The sequence below is a fragment of the Cricetulus griseus genome, chromosome 8, assembly GCF_003668045.3.
Source record: "Cricetulus griseus strain 17A/GY chromosome 8, alternate assembly CriGri-PICRH-1.0, whole genome shotgun sequence".
Taxonomy (NCBI): Eukaryota; Metazoa; Chordata; class Mammalia; order Rodentia; family Cricetidae; genus Cricetulus; species Cricetulus griseus.
Genome location: NC_048601.1, coordinates 75,619,017 through 75,643,018, shown reverse-complemented (window position 1 = coordinate 75,643,018; position 24,002 = coordinate 75,619,017). Strand labels below are relative to the sequence as shown.

The window sequence follows — 24,002 nt, the reverse complement described above, 5'->3', positions numbered from 1 at the left end:
TACAGCTACATATCGAATCCCAGACTAGGCTGAGATACAGGTGTGACTCAGCTGGGACACCTCATTATAGTAGGTAATTACCAATACGGAGTCAGGTAGAAATATAAGGGTATTTAATAGCGAAAATCCTTACTTACAGAACGAGCCAGCCAGCTGGTGGTAGTCTGTACAGCAAGAAGCAAAGAGAAACCGAAACCGAAATGCAGTCCCCCTACTCACTCTGACCACGCCCTCACAAGCCCTCAGGTACTCCTGTAGCCAGCCCCTAAGAAGGCGTGGCTACAGCTTCTCCTACAATTCCCCTTTTAGTCTAAAAGAGGATTAAAACTTAACAGTATAAAGGTAAAATATAAGAAGATAACTATCTATTTTAACTAAACCCTAAAGTCATCTGAAAGAGGTGTCCAAGCCTGAACACCTCCTTCCAAACCGAACCATAAACAATAGGAAGCTATTCCTAACAAGGTATATACACTATCCTAAGTGACAACAATGGGGAAAGGGGCGTAGCATTTTCCAAGTTACTTCCTGCTGAAATGGGACGATGATAGTCATGTGGGGTCCTGTAGAAAGAAAATGTTAGTATCCAGTCCATGTTAGATGGGATTCGCTTGATTGAAGATCTCGCTTGAAATCCTCAACTTGATTGAAGTCAGTACCCGAACCTCTGGCAGGAGTGTCAGTTGAAATGGAGCAAGTTGGATCCAGTGCAGTCGAGGAGGTGTGGCCCATTTTCTTTCCAGGGTGTCCAGGGATTGCTGTCAGGCAGGTCTTCATTGGCTGTGTGGAACTCAAACATAAACAGTTAGCAGAGAAATGTTTGCTTGTGTATGTACACATGCTAGGGAATGCAACCATGAGAGCATAACAATTATGAAAGGGTGTACACCTTGAGAGAAAGATCCAAGAAAAGACAAAGACAGTCCCCAAATTCTTCTTTTATTCTGTATTACATCAATTGGCTTCTTGATACAACACAGAAACACTAAAGCTAAGTTAAATAATGTGCTTGGATTTTAGAGGAGGAAAGCCAAATCCACCTCTAAGTCCAGCATTGGTTTAATTGAATAGGGACTAGGAAATAAAGAGAAATAGAGTTTTTTGAGAGACAGCTGTAAAGTTTACCGTATGGCACATTCCTTCTATTTGATGGTTATAGCTACCTTTTTTTCTTAAGTATCTACCCATGCAGTGTCCTTTGCCTTTTGAAGATGAGTTTTCCTGTGAAGATAAAAGCAAAACACTTCCCTTTCCTTTGGGAGGTTTCTATTTAGTTTATAAGATATACCTTAGTAGAATACCTGTCATTTGTCCTCGTCGAGAGGTTTTTCCTTTTCCACTCGAATCTTGATCAACTTTGATGGTATCCAAAGTTTTTCTTCTCCTGTAGAAACCAATGCAAAACCCCTACCCCAACGTAACACATGTCCTGGTTTCCATACAGAGGTTAGTACATCTTTGAAGTATACCGGCTGATTGAGTTCAGCAGTTTTTCCCGTAGTCCAGTGTCTTTCTGCAGCTGTTTGTCCTTTCTCATTGGCATTAAGAAAAGTTAGTGTTAATAAAGCATTATACAACCTATGTTTGGGGGGTTTAGTCATCCAAGCCTGTTTGTTAAGCATCTCCTTAAGTGTTCTATTAGATCTCTCAACCACTGCTTGTCCTGTAGGATTGTGTGGTATACCGGTAACATGCTTTATGTTATAATATTTGAAAAATTGTTCCAATTTCGTAGAGACATATGCTGGAGCATTGTCAGTTTTTATTTGTGCAGGTATACCCATAACTGCCATCACCTCTAGCAGGTGTATAATAACAGAATCAGCTTTTTCAGAGTTAAGAGCAGTAGCCCATTGGAACCCTGAGAATGTGTCTATGGTATGATGCACATATTTCAAATTTCCAAACTCTGCAAAGTGAAAGACATCCATCTGCCAAACCTCATTTCTCCGAATGCCCTTAGGATTACAACCTGCTGGCAATGGAGTTTGATTATAAAAGGAACAAGTAGGACAGTTTTTCACTATCTCCTTGGCTTGTTGCCAAGTGATAGAGAAGTCCTTTTTCAAACCTTTGCTATTTACATGATGTTTCTTATGAAATTCTGAGGCTTCTAGCACACTTCCAATTAATAAACGATCAATCTCATCATTGCCTTGTGCTAGCGGGCCAGGCAGACCCGTATGGGATCTGATATGTGTAATATACATAGGATTACTTCTGTTTCTGATAGTTTCCTGTAATTGTAAAAACAGAGAAGTTAATTCTGTATTATCAGGAACAAATTCTGCAGTCTCAATATGTAACACGACTCTCTCTTCATACTGAGAATCAGTAACTATATTAAGAGGTTCTGTAAAATCCATAAGAACCATGAGAATTGCATATAATTCTGCCTTTTGTACAGATGTATATGACTTTGAACTACTTTACTTACCTCACCTGCTTTATAACCTGCCTTACCTGATTTGTTGGCATCAGTGTAGAAGGTAGAACTCCAGAAATGGGAGTTTGTCTTACAATACGTGGAAGAATCCAGACTGTCTTTTTTATGAATTTAATTCTGTCAGTTTTGGGATAGTTGTTGCTAATTGTTCCCAAAAAGTCAGTAAGAGCTATTTGCCAATATTCATTATCTTTCCATAAGGAGGAAATTTCTTCATTAGTTAAAGGTACTATAATTTCTGCTGGATCTTTTCCAGTCAGCTGACAAAGTCTTAATTTACCCTTTAAAATCAAATCAGAAATCTTTTCTATATATGTCTTTAACTTTTTATTCTGTTTATGTGGCAGAAATATCCATTCCAATATATTGTCTTCCCTCTGCATCAGAATTCCAGAAGGGTATTCTCTGGATGGCAAGATAACCAGAATACAGTCTAAATTAAGGTTTATCCGATCTACATGTGCATTCAATATTCTGTTTTCTACCCATTGTAACTCTTTTTCTGCCTCATCAGATAATATTCTAGGACTGTTTAGGTCCTTATCACCTTTAAGGGCCATTTTAAATGCTTTAAGTCATGTCCTTCTACACCAATAATCGTCTGTAATTGAGAAATTTCCCCTAATAATTTCTGAAGAGAATTAAGAGTTTGATACCGATCTCTCCTAATTTGTACCTTTTGAGGTCTGATTCTCTGTAAGTCTATCTTGTAACCTAAATAGTTAATAGAATTTCCTCTTTGTATCTTTTCTGGTGCAATCTGTAATCCCCAATGAGGCAGAACTTCCTTCACCATTTCAAACATACGTTCCAAAGTTTCCTTATTAGAATCTGATAAAAGAATATCATCCATGTAATGATAAACAAGAGATTGTGAAAATTTCTTACGAATTACTCCCAAAGGTTGCTGTACAAAGTGTTGACACAAAGTAGGACTATTTAGCATTCCTTGTGGCAAAACCCTCCATTGATATCTCCTAACTGGCTGTGAATTATTAAGAGTTGGTACAGTAAATGCAATTTTTTCTCTATCATTTTCCTGTAACGGTATTTGTGAAAAAACAGTCTTTAGATCAATGACTATGATAGGCCATCCTTTAGGTATTAAGGAAGGTAATGGCATTCCAGGTTGCAGAGAGCCCATTGGTTGAATTACCTTATTTATAGCTCTCAGGTCTGTCAGCATTCTCCACTTACTTGACTTCTTTTTGATGACAAATACAGGAGAATTCCAAGGACTGGTAGATTCCTCTATATGTCCAGCATCAAGCTGTTCCTGTACTAACTTTTCTAAAGCCTCTAGCTTCTCAGAGTCATAGGCCATTGTCCTACGCAAACTGGTTCATCTGTAAGCCACTTCAATGGCAGGGCCTTTGGCTCCGTCTTACCATATCTTTTTCATAATTTGTATCTGACACTGGAGGAATATTAATCTGAGTATTCCATTGCTGTAAGAGATCACGACCCCAGAGATTTATAGCTATATCTGCCACGTATGGTTTCAGTATCCCTTTCTGTCCTTCCGGTCCAATGCAGACCACTGAGTTAACACTCTGTCGAACTCTAGATAGAGTTCCAATTCCTAAAAATTGTACATTTGCCTCTCTAAGAGGCCATTTCTGAGGCCAAGACTTTTGAATAATAATAGTTACATCCGCCCCAGTGTCCACTAAGCCAGAAATAACTTTATTATTAATTTTAACTTTTAACTGAGGCCTTTTATCATTAATAGAAGCTTGCCAAAATATGCGTTTCTCATTTTGTCCATTCACACTTGATTCTTCATCACTATTCAAACTACCATCTAGAGCAATATCTTTTTTCACAATAGGCAAAGAACTATCTATTGTTCCTGTGAGAGATTGTCTTCCACTGCTATTGGGAATGACCTGACCTTTCTCGATGTGGGGGCCTTCTTGAGTCCCCCCCTCGGGGTTTCCCGACCTTAAGGGGTTTCCTTGTATGTCCCTGGTCGATCTACATTCATTGGTCCAGTGTCTGCCCTTACCACATCTTCTACACAATCCAGAAGGCAGTGGCCTTCCATATGAGGCATTGTTAGAATTCATTTGTATACAATTTCTCTTAGTATGTCCCATTTTACCACAGTTGAAACATCTAGGTTGCTGGGGCCTTTGTGGTCTCCTAACCTAGGCTCTTCCTAACCAAGGTTCTCGTTCATAGTAGTAGTAACCTCTAGCCTCTTGCTATCTATGTTGACTTCTGTAAGTTGCTTCTCCATGCCAAGCCCTTACATCCTCACCTCTAGAACTTTTAATTTCCTGTTGCCGTTTTAAACCTTTGGAGATGGCTTCTCCTACCCAAGCTCCAGTATCTTGCACATTGTAGTCAAGGCGTGGGTTCGTATCCCACTTCTGACACCAGATATAGTAGGTAATTACCAATACGGAGTCAGGTAGAAATATAAGGGTATTTAATAGGGAAAAGCCTTACTTACAGAGCGAACCAGCCAGCCGGTGGTAGTCTGTACAGCAAGAAGCAAAGAGAAACCGAAACCGAAATGCAGTCCCCCTACTCACTCTGACCACGCCCTCACAAGCCCTCAGGTACTCCTGTAGCCAGCCCCTAAGAAGGCTTGGCTACAGCTTCCCCTACACCTCATGCCCATCATGAAGGAAGCCCTGAGTTTGGTCCCCAGGATAAAATAAACCAGGCTTGGTAGAGAATTCCTGGAATCCCTACATTTGGCACATGGAAGCAGAAAGATTAAAATTTTAAGGATATCCACAGTTACACACATCATTTAAATACAAAACCACAAAATCCACTCAGATTAGGTACACACCTGTAGCTCAAACACTCAGCTGGCTGAGGGTAGGGGGTTGCCAGTCCTTGGCAGTCTGTACTACATACAGAAAACCTGTGTCTAGTAAGAGGAGAGGAAAAAAGAAAGGATTTCTCATTTGAGAGGACTGATATTTATGTCACTGTTTAGTTTAAGAGTCACAAGCTTTGGAAAAGAGAAGGAAATACCATGAGTATAGATAGGATCTAGACAGTATTTAGGAACAAAAGGTAAGGCAGGACTGGAGAACTGTACATAAGCTGTGTGTGTGTGTGTGTGTGTGTGTGTGTGTGTGTGTGTGTGTGTGTGTAGGACACATCCATGACCACATGGGGTGTATGTGTGTGTGTTCTTGTCTGTCTGTCTGTGCTCAAACTTTGAGCACACTTATAGACCCAAAATATTCATCCAGTGCTTTTACAACTTAATTATTTTGTTTATTTCTTCACACAAGTACTCTCTGTGTACACCTGGCTGTGCAGGAACTCACTCTGTAGCCCAGGCTGTACAAGACTCACAGAGATCAGCCTGACTCCACCTCGAATCCTGGGTTTAAAGGGGTGCTCCACTACCAAGGGCTTCCAGCTTAAAGTTCAAATGAGGTGTCTCACTGATCTAGGCCAGCAGGGACCTATTACTGCCTCTCTATTCCACAGGCCTAAGATGACACAAGGATGCTGCCACAGCCTGATTTCATGACTCCTGTGTCCATATCTCAGATTTCAAATATTCAGAATGTGCATGTTCTTTGCGAGATGGAGTCAGGTTGCTGTAGATCAAGCAGAGCATGGAGGTCAGGTTTAGAGTCCAGTAGTTGTTCACCTCTCCTGGGTCATTCACATTCAGGATGGCTTTGGAAATATCCACAAGAGTACCTGAAAACCAGGATGGAAGAAATGACACAGCAGCAGTGGCTCTCTTCTCCTCAGCCTTCCACAGTTTCTCCTCATATTCATTTTTCCCATCTACACCAGCTCAGCAGACTCTGCTAATGCAGGCTATGAATACACCTGTCTGAGATCTCTTCAGAAAAGTAGGGGGATTTGTTCAGAGACCTCAGGTCTTGAATTCCCCTGCAGCCAGAAGGCACTTCTCAAGGCAATGGCGACTGTTTCACAGGAGCTTTAGACAAGGAGGCTGGGCTAACCCTGCACGGACATCCTGTTTCAGCTCTAAGTCTGGTCTTTCAGGTACTACACACTAAGGAGAGGCCTCAGCCCTGGACTAGTAGAGAGTCTCGCCTGCATTGTTGATGAGCAGCAGGTGCTGTTGGGCCTGGGAGCTTGAGCAGTGTGCACAACAGCTGCTGTAGTCTGTCCTAGGTGTCCAGGTCAGCTGTTGCCTGCTTCACTCACAGGCCAGGGTGATGTGTACCCAGCTCCTCCTCCAGCTGCAGCCCATTGTCTTAATTATCATGAATCTATATATTGTATAAGAACTATCTTATAAAGGATGCCTTTTATTGGCACCCTGTCTTGCCAGTGGCTCACATGCCGCCTCTGGGGGAGGCGAAGGAGAAAGGGAACACTTTCTGTTTCTCCTTGCTTAAATATGGGTCTCTTTGTTATGTCACTTCCTGCCCGGGAGGCCTGGTTACCACACACACAGTGCAACACAGTCTGCCTTCCTCCATGCCTGGATTTCAGTGGAGTACACAGCTACTAAAACACCACAGGGCAGGGCCTACCCTTGGCACAGGGTAGCAGAAGGCAGGCAAGCATCCGCCAGTGTCTGGGTGAAGAAAACAAGCAATAGGCACGAGTTAAGACCCGGCAGGAACACCCAGTTCCCTTTGCAGAGCAGGTTGATTCCACTAGAGCAACTCCAAGAAGCTCAACTCCTGAATGGGACCTAATGTGTTGGAATTCCACCCTGTTGCAGAACCAGCTTCCTCCACCAGGTGGTTTGTCTTCATTCATACAGGGCATACCAGGAAACGACCACTGACAGCCATGAACCAAATTTTCCTTGCCTGTGTAGATTTGGGGTTCTCTTGCATTTTGGGTGACAGAGGCTTTCTCTGGAAGAGCACAGCATCTCCCCAGGAGAAAATAGAGAGGACACAGGAAAAGAAATCCAATGATCACAACAATCTCATAAACAAGATGATGACCCACCTAACAGTAAAAGCACACCTTGATTCCTTGGGACCTTCAGACAGCAACCTTAGTACATAAACCCATGTCACGAATGTATTAAACCACATGGTAATGTCAAATGATAAGCTAAAACTCACTAGGAGAAGTGGTCGTGTGCACTTGTAGACCCAGCACTTGGGGATAACAGAGAAGAATAAAGAGGTTAAGAAAGAGATTGTTACAGTCCATTCTCAGCATGAGGTGAGCTAGAGTTCATCACAGTGACAGACAAGCAGGCTGCTCCTAGAACCTCTTCCCTGGTTAGTCACTAGGCCTTCTTTGTTTCAGAAAGTTATAAGTGCTGTGCTCATTAATTTAGCTGGTTCAGTTTAGGGAATCTGGCACCCAGAAGGGGACATATTCAAGTCCCAAATTATTTATTAGATGAGGATTTTGTCCTAGGCAAATGATATAGGGAATTAAGGGGATTCAAGTCCTACAAGCCTACAGGAGAGAACAGGAATATCTCTCAATATGTTTTTCAAAAACCACTGTCTGGTGCCAAATCAGCACCTTGGCCATTTATTTTATTTTATGTTTTGAGACAGGGTATCTCTGTGTCTTTGGAGGCTGTCCTGGAACTCACTCTTGTTAGACCAGGCTGTCCTCCAACTCACAGAGATCTGCCTGTCTCTGCCTCCTGGGTGCTGGGATTAAAGGCGTGTGCCACCAATTCCCAGCCCCAACTTGGTCATTTATGCCTTTTCTCTGTGCTGGAGTCCCTTTTTGCAGAATTGTATATTGAAAACCTCTTAGTTTCCACTAGTCTCTTGGGATTTTTATTATCTGATTTACAAATGAGTAGAAGGTTCTTCCAGACTATAGTGTATTCAAGGCGAGCTGGGGTAAATGAGACCCTATCACAAAACAAAATACAATACAGAAAAAAAGGGCTGGGGTGCTTAGGCAGATAGCCCAGTCAGTGATGTGCTTGCCCTGTTGAGTCTGAATCGCAGAACCCACCCAAAAAACACTAGTTGTGGCTGAGTGATGGTGTTGCTTGCCTTTAATTCCAGTACTCAGGAGACAGAGGCAGGCAGATTTATGAGTTTGAGACCAGCGTAGTCTACACAGAGCTCCAGGACATCTGGGACCACACAGAGAACCATGATTCAGTTAGTATGTGTGTGTGTGTGTATCTCTATTTAGAGGGAGAGAAAGAGAGACAGAGAGAGCAAGAAAAAGGGAGAGTCCTTGTCTTGAAAAACTATTTTTAATAAAAGAGAGGTGATACGTTGCTTGTAATACCAGCACTGTGAAGGCAGTGCAGATCCTTGGGACTTCCTGGCCAGCCAGCCTAGCCCATTTGTAGAATTCTTCCAGGCCGGTGCAAGAATCTTCTTTTGAAAACCATTTTAAAGATGGATACATAGAACTACATAAATTGTCCTCTGGTCTTCACAACCACCCCTGCCTCTCACCCTCATCCCTACACACATGAACAGATACATCTGTAATTACCCAGAGGAAAAAAAGCAGGAAAAGGAAAGAAAATATCTTTCAATGAAAGTAAGCATATGGAGATATGTTTATATCTTTAGAAAACCTATTTTATCCAAAAAAGCATTTTATTAATTATTTTAATGTGTATGTGTGTTTGTTGCATGTATGTTTTTGTACCACATGTGTGAAATGCACAATGGATGCCAGAATAGTGCTGTGGATCCCCTGGAATTGAAAATACACACTATTGCGAGCTGCTTGGTGGATGCTGGGAATTGAATCCTGGTGTTCTGAAAGAGCAACCATGTGCTGTAACAGGCTTTCTGTTGGGCAACCAGACAACTTCCAAATCACGACACAGAGGCTCTTTATTAGTTATGAATGTTCGGTGTTATCTTAGGATTATTTCTGCCTCATTTCTTATTTCTACCTCATAACTTTTTTCCTGTTTTTGAATTTAAATTATTTAATTACTACTCATATTTATATATCCACTGCCCCCAAACCCTCTCCCTCGAATCCTCCCAATTCCCCTGCAGCCTCCAGGACCCCATCCCCCAACTTATCCCCAGGGATAGCGAGGTCCTCCAGCACAGACCTTCAAATTTTACCATATCATGTGAGGGAGGGACTGGGCCCACCTTGCTCTATCTGGGCTGTGATGTTATCACTCCATAGGGAATGGGCTCTGAAGGTCCACTGGTGCTCTAGGGTTAAACAATGGTTCCAGAGTTAGAGCTCCCTTAGACTGACTTGGCCTCCTACCTGGCACCTACATTCAGAGGACTTGCTTCTGTCCCATGCTGTTTCCCCTGCTTTATGACTAGGGTCTCTATGCTCTCACTAGGTCAGGTCAACCTGTACCCTAAGAATTTTGAGGCTCAAAAGAAATTAAAGAAGCTACCAGAAATTGGAACCATCTCCCATGCTCTTGGATAGGTAGGATCAACATAGTAAAAATGGCAATCTTGCCAAAAGTAATCTACTAATTCAATGCAATCCCCATCAAAATCCCAACACAATTCTTCACAGACCTTGAAAGAACAATTAGCAACTTTATGTGGAGAAACAAAAGACCCTGGATACTGCCTAGAGAGCCATGCTCAGATAGACTGTCTGATATCTGACAGCACGAACCCTTCAAAGTCTGCCTGGGCACACACCGAATTCGGATTTAGGTGCTTTCCCAACCTTCTTGGTATAAAAGTAAACAATCCTGTTGCCAGGGGTTCGAGACAGCCTAGTATTGTTAGAGACTGTATTATAGGAAAGCCGACATCGCTATGTCAAACGCTGGACCATTCTGAGCGCCTCAAAGCACCATCCCCGGAAGAGAGCCAATTTTTACATCTTTAAATAACAGAAGGGTCACTCTGCATTCAGGAAACAGGTCCAACTGCTGTGACAACTGCATTTCATAGACAAGGACGACACTACTGGACAAAAGCAAAACACCAACAGGTGTTTACATGTAAAAGATTGTACTCATCTTCCCGACCCTGTTTCTCCCGTCTCTCTCATCTGATAGTCTCGCTGTCCTAGGCTTGCTCAGTACTTCCGGCCTTCTGCCCCTATTCCCCATGTCCTGGAATTGCATATGAAAAATACATTCAGCTGTAACCAACTTAACAAAACCCTTACGTTCTACTTTCCTATTTCTGTTCTGGCTTCATTGCTGTGGCTGTGATAAAACATTCTGACCAGAAGCAACTTAGGGGAGGAAAGGATTTATTTGGCTTACCCTTTGAGGAACTCAAGGCAGAAACCACAGAGGAACACTGCTTGCTGACTCAGTCACTGGCTTCTGCTTAATTAGCTTTTTATTACAGTCCAGGACCATCTGCCCAAGGAATGGTGTTGCCCTCAGTGGGCTAGGACCTTCTACATCACAATAATCAAGAAAGAGTCAAGCCAGTCCATCACAGGTAGGTCAATAGACCAGTACGAACTTCCTAATTCCTCAATTGAGACTCCCTTCTCAGGTGACTCTGAAGGCTATTATCAAGCTGATGGTTAACCCTAACAAATTAATTTCATAAACTACAGAATGGTTAAAGCAGGGAAGTCCAAAGCCAAAGATGCTTTGGCATCTGCATAAGTTGTGTTCCTTACTCAGCCATACTGTTTCTAGTTCTCCCATTCCTGGGGAAAAGCCAAGGAAGTGCACGGTGCCCTGTTTGGCAAGATGAGCAGCTTCTGGGCATGGTCAAGAGGCTACTGCCTCAAAGACACCAAGGTGCAGGATGGCAGGAAATGATGGATGATGGGGGAAATACTTCTGCGTATGTTTATAAATAAAGTACTTGCTTGGCCAATGAGACAGCAGGTTAGGCTGGACTAGGAGTCAAAGAGGATTCTGGGAAATGTAGTAGAGAAATGGTGTTCCAGACAGGAAGTGACATAGCAAGGAGACTCATATTTAAGAAGAGGAAAAAGGAAGTGTCGCTCTCTTTCCCCTCGGCTCCTGCTCCAGCGGCACCATGTGATCCACCAGCTAGGAGGGACGCCAATAAGGCGTCTGATAAGATAAGTCTTATAAAATATATAGATGTATGATAATTGATACTGAGCTAACAGATGAGAATCCTAGTCATTGGCCAAGCAGCATTGTACCTAATACAAGTCTCTCTGTGTATTCATTTGGGCCTAACTTGGGCAGGTGGCTGGCGTAAAGCTTACACGTGGCAGTGGGGCTCAGCAGCTTTTGGCAGAAAGATTTATTGTAACATTTATCGTAACAGAATGGTGTCAGAAGTGGGATAACTCCATGCCCGAAGGTTCCCAGAGAAAGAGGTAAACCTGCCGCCACAGCCTGCCCTGTTGGGCCACTGAGCTGCATGGGAGCAGCTTCCATATGCTCGCGCCGTCCCGGCGCTTGCTTCTGGGGTTTAGACTCGGCACTTCTGAGATGATAAAGACAGATCCAGATAAAGAAAAACCTCTAAAGGTTTACACTACATTTAAAAATATATGTAGGCTTGTGAGAGAAAAAGTAACAGGAGGAAATAGAATAGCCGGGTTATGGTGGCCAATGCCGGTAGAATTTGCTGAAGGAAGCAGAGGCAGGCAGATTTCCACAGAGAAACCGTCTCAGAAAAAAAAAAAGAAACAAAAGGAAGTAAAAGTAGAATAGTAAAAAAGCCACCTAGAGATGAAAAATACACAGAGAATCTGGATACTAAATGCCATACTGTTGTCTTTAAATTGTTTGATTGCCGAGGAAAGAATTACTGCTGCTAAAATACATTTGATTAAAATGCTGCTAAATTAATCCAACTTATACATTTTAAAAATGCTCTAACTTCAGGATTTGAGTTTAAGGACAGTCTACTTAGAAATAAAGGTTTTACTTGTATTTACACAGAAAATCAGAAGCTGTGGATTCCTTCCAGACTAATATGGTTTGATCAAGCAAGACCCCCTGAAGCTGAGATGATACAGCCTTACAGACTATAAAAACAAGGACTTGGTCAGGTTTCTATGTTTTATCATGATCCTAATGGTATATGAACATCGCCCCCAATCAGCAGGAAGCAGTTTAGAAAGAACGACGCCCATATTCCCAAGTATTGTTTATAAATGTTTTTTTCATTTAAATGAGGTTAGTTATAAATGATAATGAGCATAGTCAATCTCTTTTTAACGAAAGAAAAGGGGAATAGGATATAGGAATGAATACTTTAAATTGGTAAAGATTTTCATTTATTGATACAACTTTAAGGTCAGTTTTGTGATATGTATATGTCTACTCTTGTTTAGGTATTGTGTTTATACAGATCTTTTACCTATAATAGTCAGAACTTATAATTAGGTTAGTTAGGTTTTCTAGATATAGAGATGTATTTGAGATGGTTAGGTATTCTTCAAACCTTTCAAAGACCTACAGAAATATGGCATTTAAATGGTTTAGGGTTTTTCTTGGCAGTGAGACACAACTGCTCCTGGCACACCAATTATGTCAGAAAGGAGGATGGGCATCGAAGAAACTCTTTATGGAGTTTGCTTTCAACATGGCAAGACTAGCCATTTGGGCAAGAAACTGCTCTTGCCTGGACTGTTTGTTGCTGTATAAATTGGACATGCAGGACCCACAAGAAAATGACTGCTAAACTCACAAAACTGAAGGGTTCCTGTTAAAATGGAGGAGTGTGCTAGACACACTGTGGCCTATAGGCTGAAGATGGATGCCCCAACATTTACAGAGGAACTTTGGGTGACTGCCCAGGTAGCAAGATGTCCTGTCAATTCAAGAGTTTATATATTATCCTTCTGTGGTCTTTGATAGAGTTGAAGACAGATAGTTATGGTTATAGTTTTCTTCAGTTATTATAAAAAATAAGTCACCCTTCTTTTTATTTAGACAGAAAAGAAGAGATGATGGGGGAAATACTTCTGCGTATGTTTATAAATAAAGTACTTGCTTGGCCAATGTGACAGCAGGTTAGGCTGGACTAGGAGTCAAAGAGGATTCTGGGAAATGTAGTAGAGAAATGGTGTTCCAGACAAGAAGTGACATAGCAAGGAGACTCATATTTAAGAAGAGGAAAAAGGAAGTGTCGCTCTCTTTCCCCTCGGCTCCTGCTCCAACGGCACCATGTGATCCACCAGCTAGGAGGGACGCCAATAAGGCATCTGATAAGATAAGTCTTATAAAATATATAGATGTATGATAATTGATACTGAGCTAACAGATGAGAATCCTAGTCATTGGCCAAGCAGCATTGTACCTAATACAAGTCTCTCTGTGTATTCATTTGGGCCTAACTTGGGCAGGTGGCTGGCGTAAAGCTTACACGTGGCAGTGGGGCTCAGCTGCTTTTGGCAGAAAGATTTATTGTAACATTTATCATAACAGATGGATCTCAGATTACCTACAGCATTAGTAAGGCCTTAATTTACCAAAATCCTTCCTAAATTCCTGATCTACTTCATTTATACTTTAACAAAACCTGGCCATAAATATTAAGGAATAATTTATAATACTCAAGTAGTACAATATACCCACAGCTATATTTTCCAACATGGAATTGACAGAAAGCATACAATAGTGAGATAATTCTCAGCAGGTGTGGTGACTCACCACCTACTATATCAGCTGAAGTATAGGTATGCTCAGTGTGTGGGCTCACCTACTGTGAATGATGTCCTAGGTGTGACAGACTGCTATAATTACAAAAAAATGATTTGAAAACCATTTCAGCCATCACTCTTTTTAGTGGGAGATTGACGTTAGGGCTTTACGAAGGCTAAACACACTCTCTACTACTGAGCTCCAGCATTGAAGTCTTCCTGATTCATTGGTGGGCCAATCTGCTAAGCTCTATTCATCCTTTCCATCTGTAGGATCCATTTCTCAAGGAATTAATTGGAACCTTGAGAATGAGAAATAAGATGTCCTTTTATCACCTTGAAAGGTTGAGAACAAAGGTCCAGCCATTAAAAGCCATCGTGATGGCAGGGAAAATGGCTTAGTGATCAAGCACTTGCCAAGCATATACAAGGCCAAGTTCAATTTTCAACACAACAGCCCCCGACTTCAAACAAAACAAAATCAGTGCTGTAGTGTTGATCTGCCAAAGCAGTAATAACATTAAGCAAAATCACAGGAAAAACAAACAAAATGTGGCTACTGTGTCACTTTAATCTTTGTTATTCTCATTTTCTGTGCCAGGCTGTCCTGGAACACCCAACCCTACTGCTTCTGACACTAGCAGTTGGGTCACGAGCTTGTTCCCTCATGCTCAGCCTATGGTCAGCCTAACTGTGAAGGTTTTGTAAAAGCTCCTCATGGGGCTGGAGAGATGGCTGAGCAGTTATGAGCACTTGCTGTTCGTGCAGAGCACCTGAGTTTGCTTCCGAGCATGGATATCAGGTGGCTTGCAACTACTTGTAACTTCAGCTCCCAGGGCACCCCCAAAACATGCACATACATGTAGACACACATCTATACACAAATTGAAAATAAAAATCTTAAAATAATTAAAAAGCTGCTTCTAAAGAAATGATACTGAAAATAGGGGCTGAAGAAACAGTTTAGTTGGTAGAGGGCTAGACTAGCATGCAGAAAAGCTTAGCTTCAGTCCTGAGCACTGTATCAAACCAGTGTGACAGCGCTCATCTACAATACAGCCCTGAGGTGTTCAGAAGAGGAGGACCAGAAATTCAAGGCTGAAGGTGGTAGGGAGCATGGGCCTTTAAAGTCTAGAAAATACCTGAAAAGAAAAATATGTGTTTTGCCCTTTTCTTGAATATTTGTAGGTAGACAAAGTAATCCAAGCCTATACTGTGTCTCCACCAGCCATGCCAGCCTAGCCATTTCGACAGAGGCTTCTGCTCCCATCATTGAAAAAGGAAATATTTGTCTTAAAACATATTTAGACTGCTTCCAAACACATGAGACTAAATTTATATAAAGGAGAAACGCATAACTGGCCTTGATTCCTGGAACACTAGTTCAGAGGCAGTTAGTAACAAGACTTTGTGGTGACAGCTAGATAAGTTAATGACGTTGGAATTTGTAGAGCAGTAATTAAATGAAGGATCCCTGAAGTCATTTTGTGTAATGGTCGGGACAGAAAACATGGGCTCAGGCTGAAATCAAACTATAATATCTGTTCAGCTAGTTGGGTAACTCTTTACCGGTTGGTACATGATTTGGACAAGGAGTGACCAGATAAATGGTGAAAACCCCTTGGGATGGAGCTTTGATCAGGTATACAAAATACTCAAAAAGGCTTGAGAGAGATTAGTGAGATGACTGTTTGAGACATACCCTTCAAACAGATAATTATCATGCCTAAGATTAGTAGTGAACATGTTCGTTCTATTTTTAAAAGTGTAAAATATCATTCACAGTGAAAAACAGTGCTGTTGAGAGTCTTCCTTGTTCAGTCTTCCTCTGTGAAATCAAGGACAGAACACCAAAGAACTGACAGACTGGCAGATATACCAACACCTGGAACTGTACTTACCAGTACATTCTTGCATTCTGGTACCTGTGGCAGCCAGAAGAAGGTGTTGAATTCAATCAACTGGAGTTACACATTTTTGTGAAATGCAATGTGGACACTGGGAATCAAACTCCTGGTCTGATTTTTAACAGTAAGGAAAAAGAACTCTTAGCCTCAGAATAGTTCTTGTTTAGTGTAAGAGTCATTTAGGCCAGAAACTTTGGAATCATCACTTAATATCGATCTGGTTTTGATGCCTGTAAAATTCATGTTGAAATCTAGTTCCCAAATGCGAGAGATTAAAAAGTGGGGCCAGGTGGGGACTTCAGAAGGTGTTTAGGACTCTGTACTCAAAAAAATCATTAATGCACATTATAAAGTTTATCTCCAAAGCAATTAGGACTTTGCACTCAAAAAAATCTTTAATCCAGTAATAAGATTATCAAAATAATGACTTATGTCTTCAGAGTGATTCTGTTAACGAATCCAAGTTTTACTACCCTTCTAACCAACTCCCTGACAGGAAGGCAGGCAGCTCTCTAAGTTCCAGGCCAGTGTGGTCTCGAGTAACTTCCAGGGCAGCCAAGACTGCACAGAGAAACCCTGTCTGGAAAAACCAATCACTTCACCCCATGAGGTGTTGTGATGTTAGCAACAGAAGGTGGTCTAAGGCAAATGCCTCTCACTATTACACCACGTCCAGTGCCCAAGTCCTGATATCTACCTCCAAATCTTAATTCTGACTCACCTCTCATCAACATCATCCCAAGAGCGTTCCTCATTGAGCCCTGCCCACCAGTAATGCAACTGTAACCTATCCGATGTTCACAGGGTCCTCAGGAGGAAGTAAGAGCTGAAGCTGAAGCCCTAACTTGAAGTCACCTGTCCCGCAGGTAGCATCTGGACCCTGCCTGACTCCTCTCGCGCCCCGAGGGCCTGCCCTCAGCTTCCAGCGCTCAGGCTTCCCAAGGCGGCATCCCTGTCCTCGGGCTTTCTGCCTCGGTCCCTGGGGCCCAGGCCGCTGGCCCGGGCAGGGTAGGGGCTGCCCTCCGACGCGCCCCCCTCCCAGCGCCGGGCATCGCAGTGGCTGTGCCGCCCCCGCGCGGCTCCTCCTGCATCAGCCTCGGGCACCGCCTGCAGGGGGCGCCCCGGAGCGCGCAGCCGAGCCGTTTTCCGGTCCAAGTCACCCTTCCGAGGCTGCCTCGCTCTCCACCCGCGGCCTGGGAGGACTCTCGACAAACACTGGCAACGGGAGACGCCCGCATCGCCCACAAAACTGTGACCGCGCATTGAGAGCCGTCGTTCGCACCGAGCGTTACTCACCAGTCTCCTGTCCGTCTCAGAAGATCGTCCCCTCGGAAACAAGCCTCACCACTTCCGGAAGCTGCCTGTGGACTCTGTGGAGAGTTGGTTCTATTGCGTCCCTGTGTCGGGAGTGCAAAGAACCCAGAGGTCGGGCCTAGAAGCTGAGGTACGGTGTTGAGGGTCGGCTTTGTTCTTAGCCTGTGTTTAACCTCCTCAGGTTCTTCCTGGGAAAAGAAAACTATTCACCAGGACGAGAGTCGCAGTTTTTCAGAGCTTTGGAGACTCAGTTTACTGAGTGTGCTGTCGGGAGGAAGCGGGGGTGCAGTGTGGTGGAGGCTTATATTGAAGGAGCTCCTCCCCTGCTTGGAGGTCTAGTGACAAAGGGGACCCTCACGGCTGTGGCAGAGGCAAGAGGCAAATGTTTTGAGCACACAGGAGGCTAGGGAAGTTTCTCTGAAAGGATGCTGGGATGAAGTCCTCATAAGCAGTTGTGCAAAACCAGGGCGCTACTCTTGGGGCAGGATGGCCACCAAGGTGAATCCAGATTTTGGTTCGTGCTTCCTGCCAGAAACACAATAAATAGAGAAAGGGATTGAATCTTAAAACTACGGTATATCTGGAGAGCCAGCAGTCCAAGAAGAAAGCAGATTAATTATCTTAGAAGCATGTATTCCATCTCATTTCCAGCCAGAGAGAAGGTGATATGGCTGGCGGGAAAGACAGCCAATTATCCTGGAACTCCATTTTGCCTCCCTGGTCAGGTAGTTAGCTACATCCCGAGAGGTGATACCTGTTTTTGGTTCATTATGTTTTGCACTCTTTCCTCATCTGCGGATGTTTGCACTCAGGCACTTCTTGAAACTCGGAGTCTACTGATCTTAACATTGTAGTCCTTCATAGGTGGCTGGGCTGGGAAGTTAAAACAAATGAGAGTGTGTCCATGCTAAGCCAATAATATGTGTATTTTGGTTCCTTTCTACAGTATGGAGTACAAGTGTGTCTTCCTAATACAGAATATGAAAGTGTCCCATCTGTCCACAGTCATTCTTCATTACTAGTAGTAGCTCTGAGATCTGTGTCTTATGAAAGACATGCACCTGGTTGTCAGAATGGCTTCTTACTTGCAAGAGAATTCTCTAGCATGTAAAGATGTATGTACCTCAGAGCACTCCCTGTGTAGCAGGAGCAGCTGTGACTTGCAGTGGGAATTTCTGAAGCATTCCTTTGTCTGAAACAAACACAATAATAAACATTTGAACCAGAGTGGGAAAACAGTCTCATTCTCTGTAACTTCTTGGATTTACTTTTGGAAAGCCTGTCACAAGTGACTCCATTCTTACTGTTGCTTTTGTGTCCGGGTCCCCTGAGGACACTGTCCTCCAATTGTAACCCTTCTTATCCAAGTGCTGGGGTTGCAAAGAAGCAACACCACACCCAGTGTGACATGATTCTGAGTCTGACACCTTTCCACATGTCTGAAGAATGTTCTCTGAAGATACTGTTGATTGACCTCAGTGGTTTGATCTTATCTCTCTTCCCCAGGTTGTCCCAGTTGGGTTGATCTGATTCTATGTTGAGTGTGGGAACAACTGAACTATGTGAAGGAATCAATGCCAATAAAACCTTTATGTCCAGTTTAGGCAAGGAGGAGGTATAGAAGGAATGGCTCTTAGGCCTATCTGGAGTCTATTTTTTACATTTTGTTTTCTTGTGGGTGATAGTCTAGCACCTCCAAAATCACCAATGAGGTTCCCCATTACAGGTTGTGCCTCTGCAGAATGTCTGCAGACAATAGCCATATAATTCTTTAACTACTTAAAAATAAACTTTGGACGAATAAGGGAGAACAGTGTTAATGATCACACATAGGTGTAGTAAGTGGATTATGTGTACAGAAGCAAGGTATGTCTTTTGTCATGGTGAAGACATACAGAACAGCATTTTAAAAAGCAGGACTTCCAAAATGGCAAGGTTGTGGTTTTGTTTGTTTTTAATTCTGATTGGTGTTGGTTAAAATAATACAAATACCTGATGAATTTTGTATAAAAGTGAACACATGTTGAGTTGATCATTCTATATGAATTAATTATCTTTAATTGTTAGCAAGTTCAGACATAAACCTCTACACACAGATATGTGAGGTATTAAATGTACCTGGAAATAATAACTTATATAAGTCGTTATTTTTTAAAAGTGGTTGTTTACAGATGTTAACATAAAAAATTGGACTTAATGACCATTTACCTAAGACTGGGTTTCCTAAGTAGTTAAATTCTGACAAAGGTAACAAAAAGCATAAGTAATTACCTTAATTATTCTTTAAAGCATTTTTGCAAATGCTGAGAGCAATTAATGTCTTACAAGAGCTCCCTGTTTTAAGCAGAGCAAGCACTGGCTTTTAGGTTGTGTGGATGTACTTAATCTTGACCTAAGGAATCCCTAGAGCAGCCCAGGACCCAGCACCGAAGGCCTTGTGCATCTCACTTTGACCCTTTGCCACTCATCCAGCTTCCTGGTTTTTCCCTCCTATTTTTTCCTTTCTTTTTGACTTTGGAAAACCCGGTCATTTTATCCACGGCAAAATCCTATATTACCATACAAAAATCTTTCATTATCTAAAATATTCCCTTTCATTGGGCATGGTGGCACATGCCTTTAATCTCAGCACTGGGTAGGAGAGGCAGGTGGACCTCTGTGACATCTGATGCTATGTTGAGGCCACCCCGGTCTACATAGTGTGTTACAGAACAGCTATGTAGCTTTAGAGAGACACTGTTTTAAAAATAAATAACACAAATAAATAAAATATTTCCTTTCTCTTTTTCCTGACAAAAATATTCTCATACTTTCTTTTTAAAAAAAATTCTCATGATTGTGTGGAGAAGGGAGCCAGTAGAGCCACTCTTCCCTATGTGGTGAGGTGGTATTGCTGCTGGCTGGTTCAAAAAGATTCTTGGATGTGAGCATGGCTCAGAGCTCCAGTAACTGCTCTGCTCGGGACTGTCATTTGGAAAATGGATGTGTTGGGACTGAAAGGGGCTCACAAGACATAACAGTTGTGTCCTCCACATGATGAACAAGGAGTGGGGATGTCAGTGTGGACTACAGATCCATCTTATTAGGAGCAGGTAGAGCTGAGGCAGGGATGAGCCCTCTGTGAAGGCCCTACTGAGCCAGGAGGTATGAGCACATAGCAAGTGGCCAGACCCCAGGTTCCTCCCAGCTCAGTGGTTCTCAACATTCCTAATGCTATAACCCTTTAATACATTTCCTCATGTTGTGTGACCCCAAACCATAAAATTATTTTCATTGCTATTTCACAACTGTAATTTTGCTACTGTTACAAATCATAATGTAAATGGCTGATATTTCCGATGGTGTTAGGAGACCCCTGTGAAAGGGTCATTCAATAATATCCCTGGGGTCCCTACCCAGAGGTTGAGAACCACTGTCTGTAGCAGGTGCATTCAGGCAACCAGGCTGGGAATTGGAGACAAACACTAAGAAGTAAAGGAAACAGGAAGCAGATGGCATGCTTTACAAGGATAGGGCCCAATGTGCCATGCCAGAGCTTGCTCATCTGTGTGTATTCCATGGGGTGACAAGGAAAATGGATGTGTGCCACCTCCACCATCATATTCCAGTTCCTTGCCTTTGGTTTACAATTATTCTGGAGCCACCAATGAGTTGCCTTCCAAGGTCTGCTGCCCAGATTGAGGGCAGATAGCAATGTCTACTTAATGCTACTCAGAGATGGGAGCCATTCCAGACACTCCTGACCTTGTGGTACCAAGTGAGAGGAAAGAGAGCAAGGTTGGGCTTATATCACAATATTAAAGGTGGGGTGTTTGAGGCTTAACCCTTTGTCTTTTACTGGATCAAGTCTTTCTAATGGGGGAAGAAGAGGCTTTGCTGGAACTTGAGCTTGGGAACACAACACTGTGATGTAGGGATCTCGAATAGGAAACACAGTTCTCAGGACATCACATCTTCCTGCACAAAAGTGCCATCTCAGTACTGAAGACCACAGAGCCTATAACTGGGTAACAGCAGAGAGGGAGCAGTTTATATGTGTGCTGCATACAAGTCATAGAATTAAAGCCGGATCTTCTTCCTTCCTGATCTACAAGTGAAGACACCGGCTCAGAGAGGAGAAGGGACACACCCAGTACCCCATGGCTAGGGGCTGGAAAGGGGAGCGGGCAGGGGAGGAATCACATGTGGCTGATACAATATCTCTTCCCAGTGTTGGTGTCTGCCTCCTCTCTGTGACAGTAGATAGACACACCATCAAACAGAGCTTACATGGGTATTGGGAGAGGGAAGGTCAGGAATTCACATGCTTCTCTCTTCTGCAGGGCTCAGGGAAGGTGTGCAGGCAGGTAGAGCTGTCTCTCCCGGATGCCGAGACTTGACACCCAGCAGTCTCCCATGGCTCCTTATCACATCCGCCAGTACCAGGACAGCGACCACAAAAAGGTCCTGGATTTGTTCACAAGGGGCATGGAGGAGCACATCCCCGCCACCTTCCGCCACGTGCTGATGCTGCCCCGAACCATTCTGCTCTTTCTTGGGTTGCCACTTGCCATGGTCCTGGTGTCTGGCTCCTGGCTGCTAGCGACTGTGTGCATCTTCTCTCTGCTCCTAGTGCTGCGGCTCCTTGCCAGGCAGCCCTGGAAGGAGTATGTGGCCAAGTGTTTGCGCACAGACATGGCTGACATCACCAAGTCCTACCTGAGTGTGTGTGGCTCAGGTTTCTGGGTGGCTGAGTCTGGGAACCAGGTGGTGGGCATAGTGGGTGGTCTGCCAGTCAAGGATCCCCCAGTAGGGAGGAAGCATCTGGAGCTCTTACACCTGTCTGTGTCCTCACAGCATCGAGGACAGGGGATAGCGAAAGCACTGATCAGAACTGTCCTCCAGTTTGCACGGGACCAGGGCTACAGTGATGTTGTCCTTGAGACCAGCGTCTTACAGCGAGGCGCTGAGACCCTCTACCTGAGCATGGGGTTCAGGAGGACAGGCCAATATTTCATGAGTGTGTTCTGGAGGTTAATGAATATTCTTACAATTCAATTAAAGTATTCCCTCTCTTCTGCCTAGGAAGTGGGGCTGGGACCTACGCTCCTGTGCAGCTGTTGGCCCCTCTCCACTCACAGGAACCAGTGAACCCTGTCATGTCAGTGTGGTGACCAATAAAAGCTCCTTGCTGGTGCACACCAGATCCTAATGCATGTGATGGGTGAGGGGACTCTGATACACTCTGGGTTTCTGGGGTGCATTTGCTTCATATTCCTAGCCCTGTATTACTGTTGCATTAGAAACAATGCGTGGGAAAGGAACATGGAACTTTCTCTGTTCCTGTGTTCCAGGAAGTCATGAACTTTGGCCTGTGGTTTTTGACCTTCTCAGACTTAGTGGCTGATACCTGAGTCCACTTTTGTTTTTTGTTTTTTGTTTTAATTCAGTTTTATACATGCATACGCTGAGTTTTGTGTTGCACTGTTTTCACTTACACAGGTTTTCATTTCAGTTAAGCCCAGTCCAGGAACAAGACAAGAGCCCCCCAGTGCTAGATTCAAGCATCAAAGGGTTACTGGAGAAAAATACTAGCATCCCAGGGCCTTGAGCTGCTTTAGCTCAATTTCATGTCCTCAGAGTGGACACTTTCTTTAAGGAAACAGGTGGATTTATACAAAATAATATGTAAGTTCTTAACCCAGGGCTTCTGGGAAAGGAAATTTCTAACTGCCCCCTGTGTTTGGGGCCCAAAAGTCTTGTGGTCCTCATGCAGAGAGGTCTGTTTTCTCAGAAATAGAATATGGGTATGCACACATCCAGAACGCACCACATAACACCTGTGCACGTAGTCACTGAAGTCTCCTTATTTGGAAATTAAAAACAATGTGACTTTATCACTTTATATTACAGCAGTGCTGTCTTTAGTAAACTTGCAGTGTAGCTGTTTCCTGTGCAATGAAACATTACTTCCTTTCTAAAAGTAGAAAGTAGGTTCCTGAGACTTGAGCAGTAAGGGAAACACAAGGCCCAGGAGGGAAAATGGCTTACAAGGTCAGGATGCTCCCGGAAGTCAAATGATCACTGAGGCCCACCCAAGGTAAGCAGCAGTTGCTGGGGAGAACATTGCACATGGCACGAGACCGGAGGGAGCATCTTTGGTGTGTCATGGCCCATGCTGGGCTGGGCTTTTCAGTGGTGAAGCTGCTCTTGTATTATCTGTGCTCCTGTAAGTAATCCTTGCTCAGATTCCTACACACATTTCAATAAACTCGATAATTCACCTAAACTAGGCTCAGGTATCTGTTAATGCTCAATCTGGGATACAGATATTTGTTTGTATTTCTGTAGGAAAGCCCTCACAGTGCTTGTCATTGTAAACATCTCCTCTGCTCCTTGGAGATGTGTGTAAACCTGAAGAGTTAACAGTTCTTTGCAAGCTGCAAGCTAGCACTGTCTTCTCAAGCACCTGGGTACCCTCTTGAGATGGAAGTGGGGGAAGAGTGTTGGTGCCTTCATCCCAGACTGTGGGGATCTTGGAAGTCTACCTTGGACTCTTAAGTGGGAAACTTACCCTCTCTCATAAAGATAGGAGTTTCTCATTGGTTATCTCAAACAGTTTGGTAGGTGCCCAGGATGGATCAAGGTGAGTGCTAGCCTCCATCAAGGACTGTTTGGGGTGGGTGAAGCTATAGGCGAATGACAGGGTGAAGTTTCATTACATCAGGAAGGTTTCCATTTAAATGCAGTGATGGCATCCCACTGGGAAATTCCCTCTTCAACCCTGGGTGTTTTCTCTCCACCTCAAAAAGGCCTGAGTTGGAAGATTTTGTTCTCAAACACACCAAGTTTAGCATGATCCAGCCTGTCTGATATCAACACTGGCTCCATGGAAATGG

The 24,002-nt window shown here is 43.3% G+C and overlaps 1 protein-coding gene and 1 long non-coding RNA gene across 7 annotated transcripts; one reads left to right on the top strand and one right to left on the bottom strand.

Moving 5' to 3' along the window:
• Positions 1 to 5,393: 5,393 nt before the first annotated feature.
• LOC113837006 lies at positions 5,394 to 17,162 on the bottom strand. 3 transcript variants are annotated; one of them, XR_004771151.1, is made up of 5 exons: positions 17,107 to 17,122; positions 11,920 to 11,922; positions 10,575 to 10,714; positions 10,182 to 10,269; positions 5,394 to 6,127 (listed from the first exon to the last, which is right to left on the bottom strand). It is a non-coding gene; the product is annotated as an uncharacterized LOC113837006 (long non-coding RNA). The 3 variants fall into 3 exon arrangements; XR_004771152.1 differs by lacking the exon at positions 10,575 to 10,714 and having other exon boundaries at positions 17,107 to 17,162; XR_004771153.1 differs by lacking the exons at positions 10,575 to 10,714; positions 11,920 to 11,922 and having other exon boundaries at positions 17,107 to 17,151.
• On the top strand, positions 10,661 to 23,392 carry LOC113837005 (probable N-acetyltransferase CML1). Of its 4 annotated transcripts, XM_027428775.2 has the most exons (3): positions 10,661 to 10,758; positions 11,575 to 11,626; positions 21,447 to 23,392. In XM_027428775.2, exon 3 carries the CDS (start codon positions 21,490 to 21,492, stop codon positions 22,186 to 22,188), a length of 699 nt encoding a protein of 232 aa, XP_027284576.1. In that variant the 5' UTR covers positions 10,661 to 10,758; positions 11,575 to 11,626; positions 21,447 to 21,489; the 3' UTR covers positions 22,189 to 23,392. The 4 variants fall into 4 exon arrangements, with proteins under 4 accessions (XP_027284576.1, XP_035304845.1, XP_027284577.1 ...); XM_035448954.1 differs by lacking the exon at positions 11,575 to 11,626; XM_027428776.2 differs by lacking the exons at positions 10,661 to 10,758; positions 11,575 to 11,626 and adding an exon at positions 11,298 to 11,359.
• Positions 23,393 to 24,002: the final 610 nt, after the last annotated feature.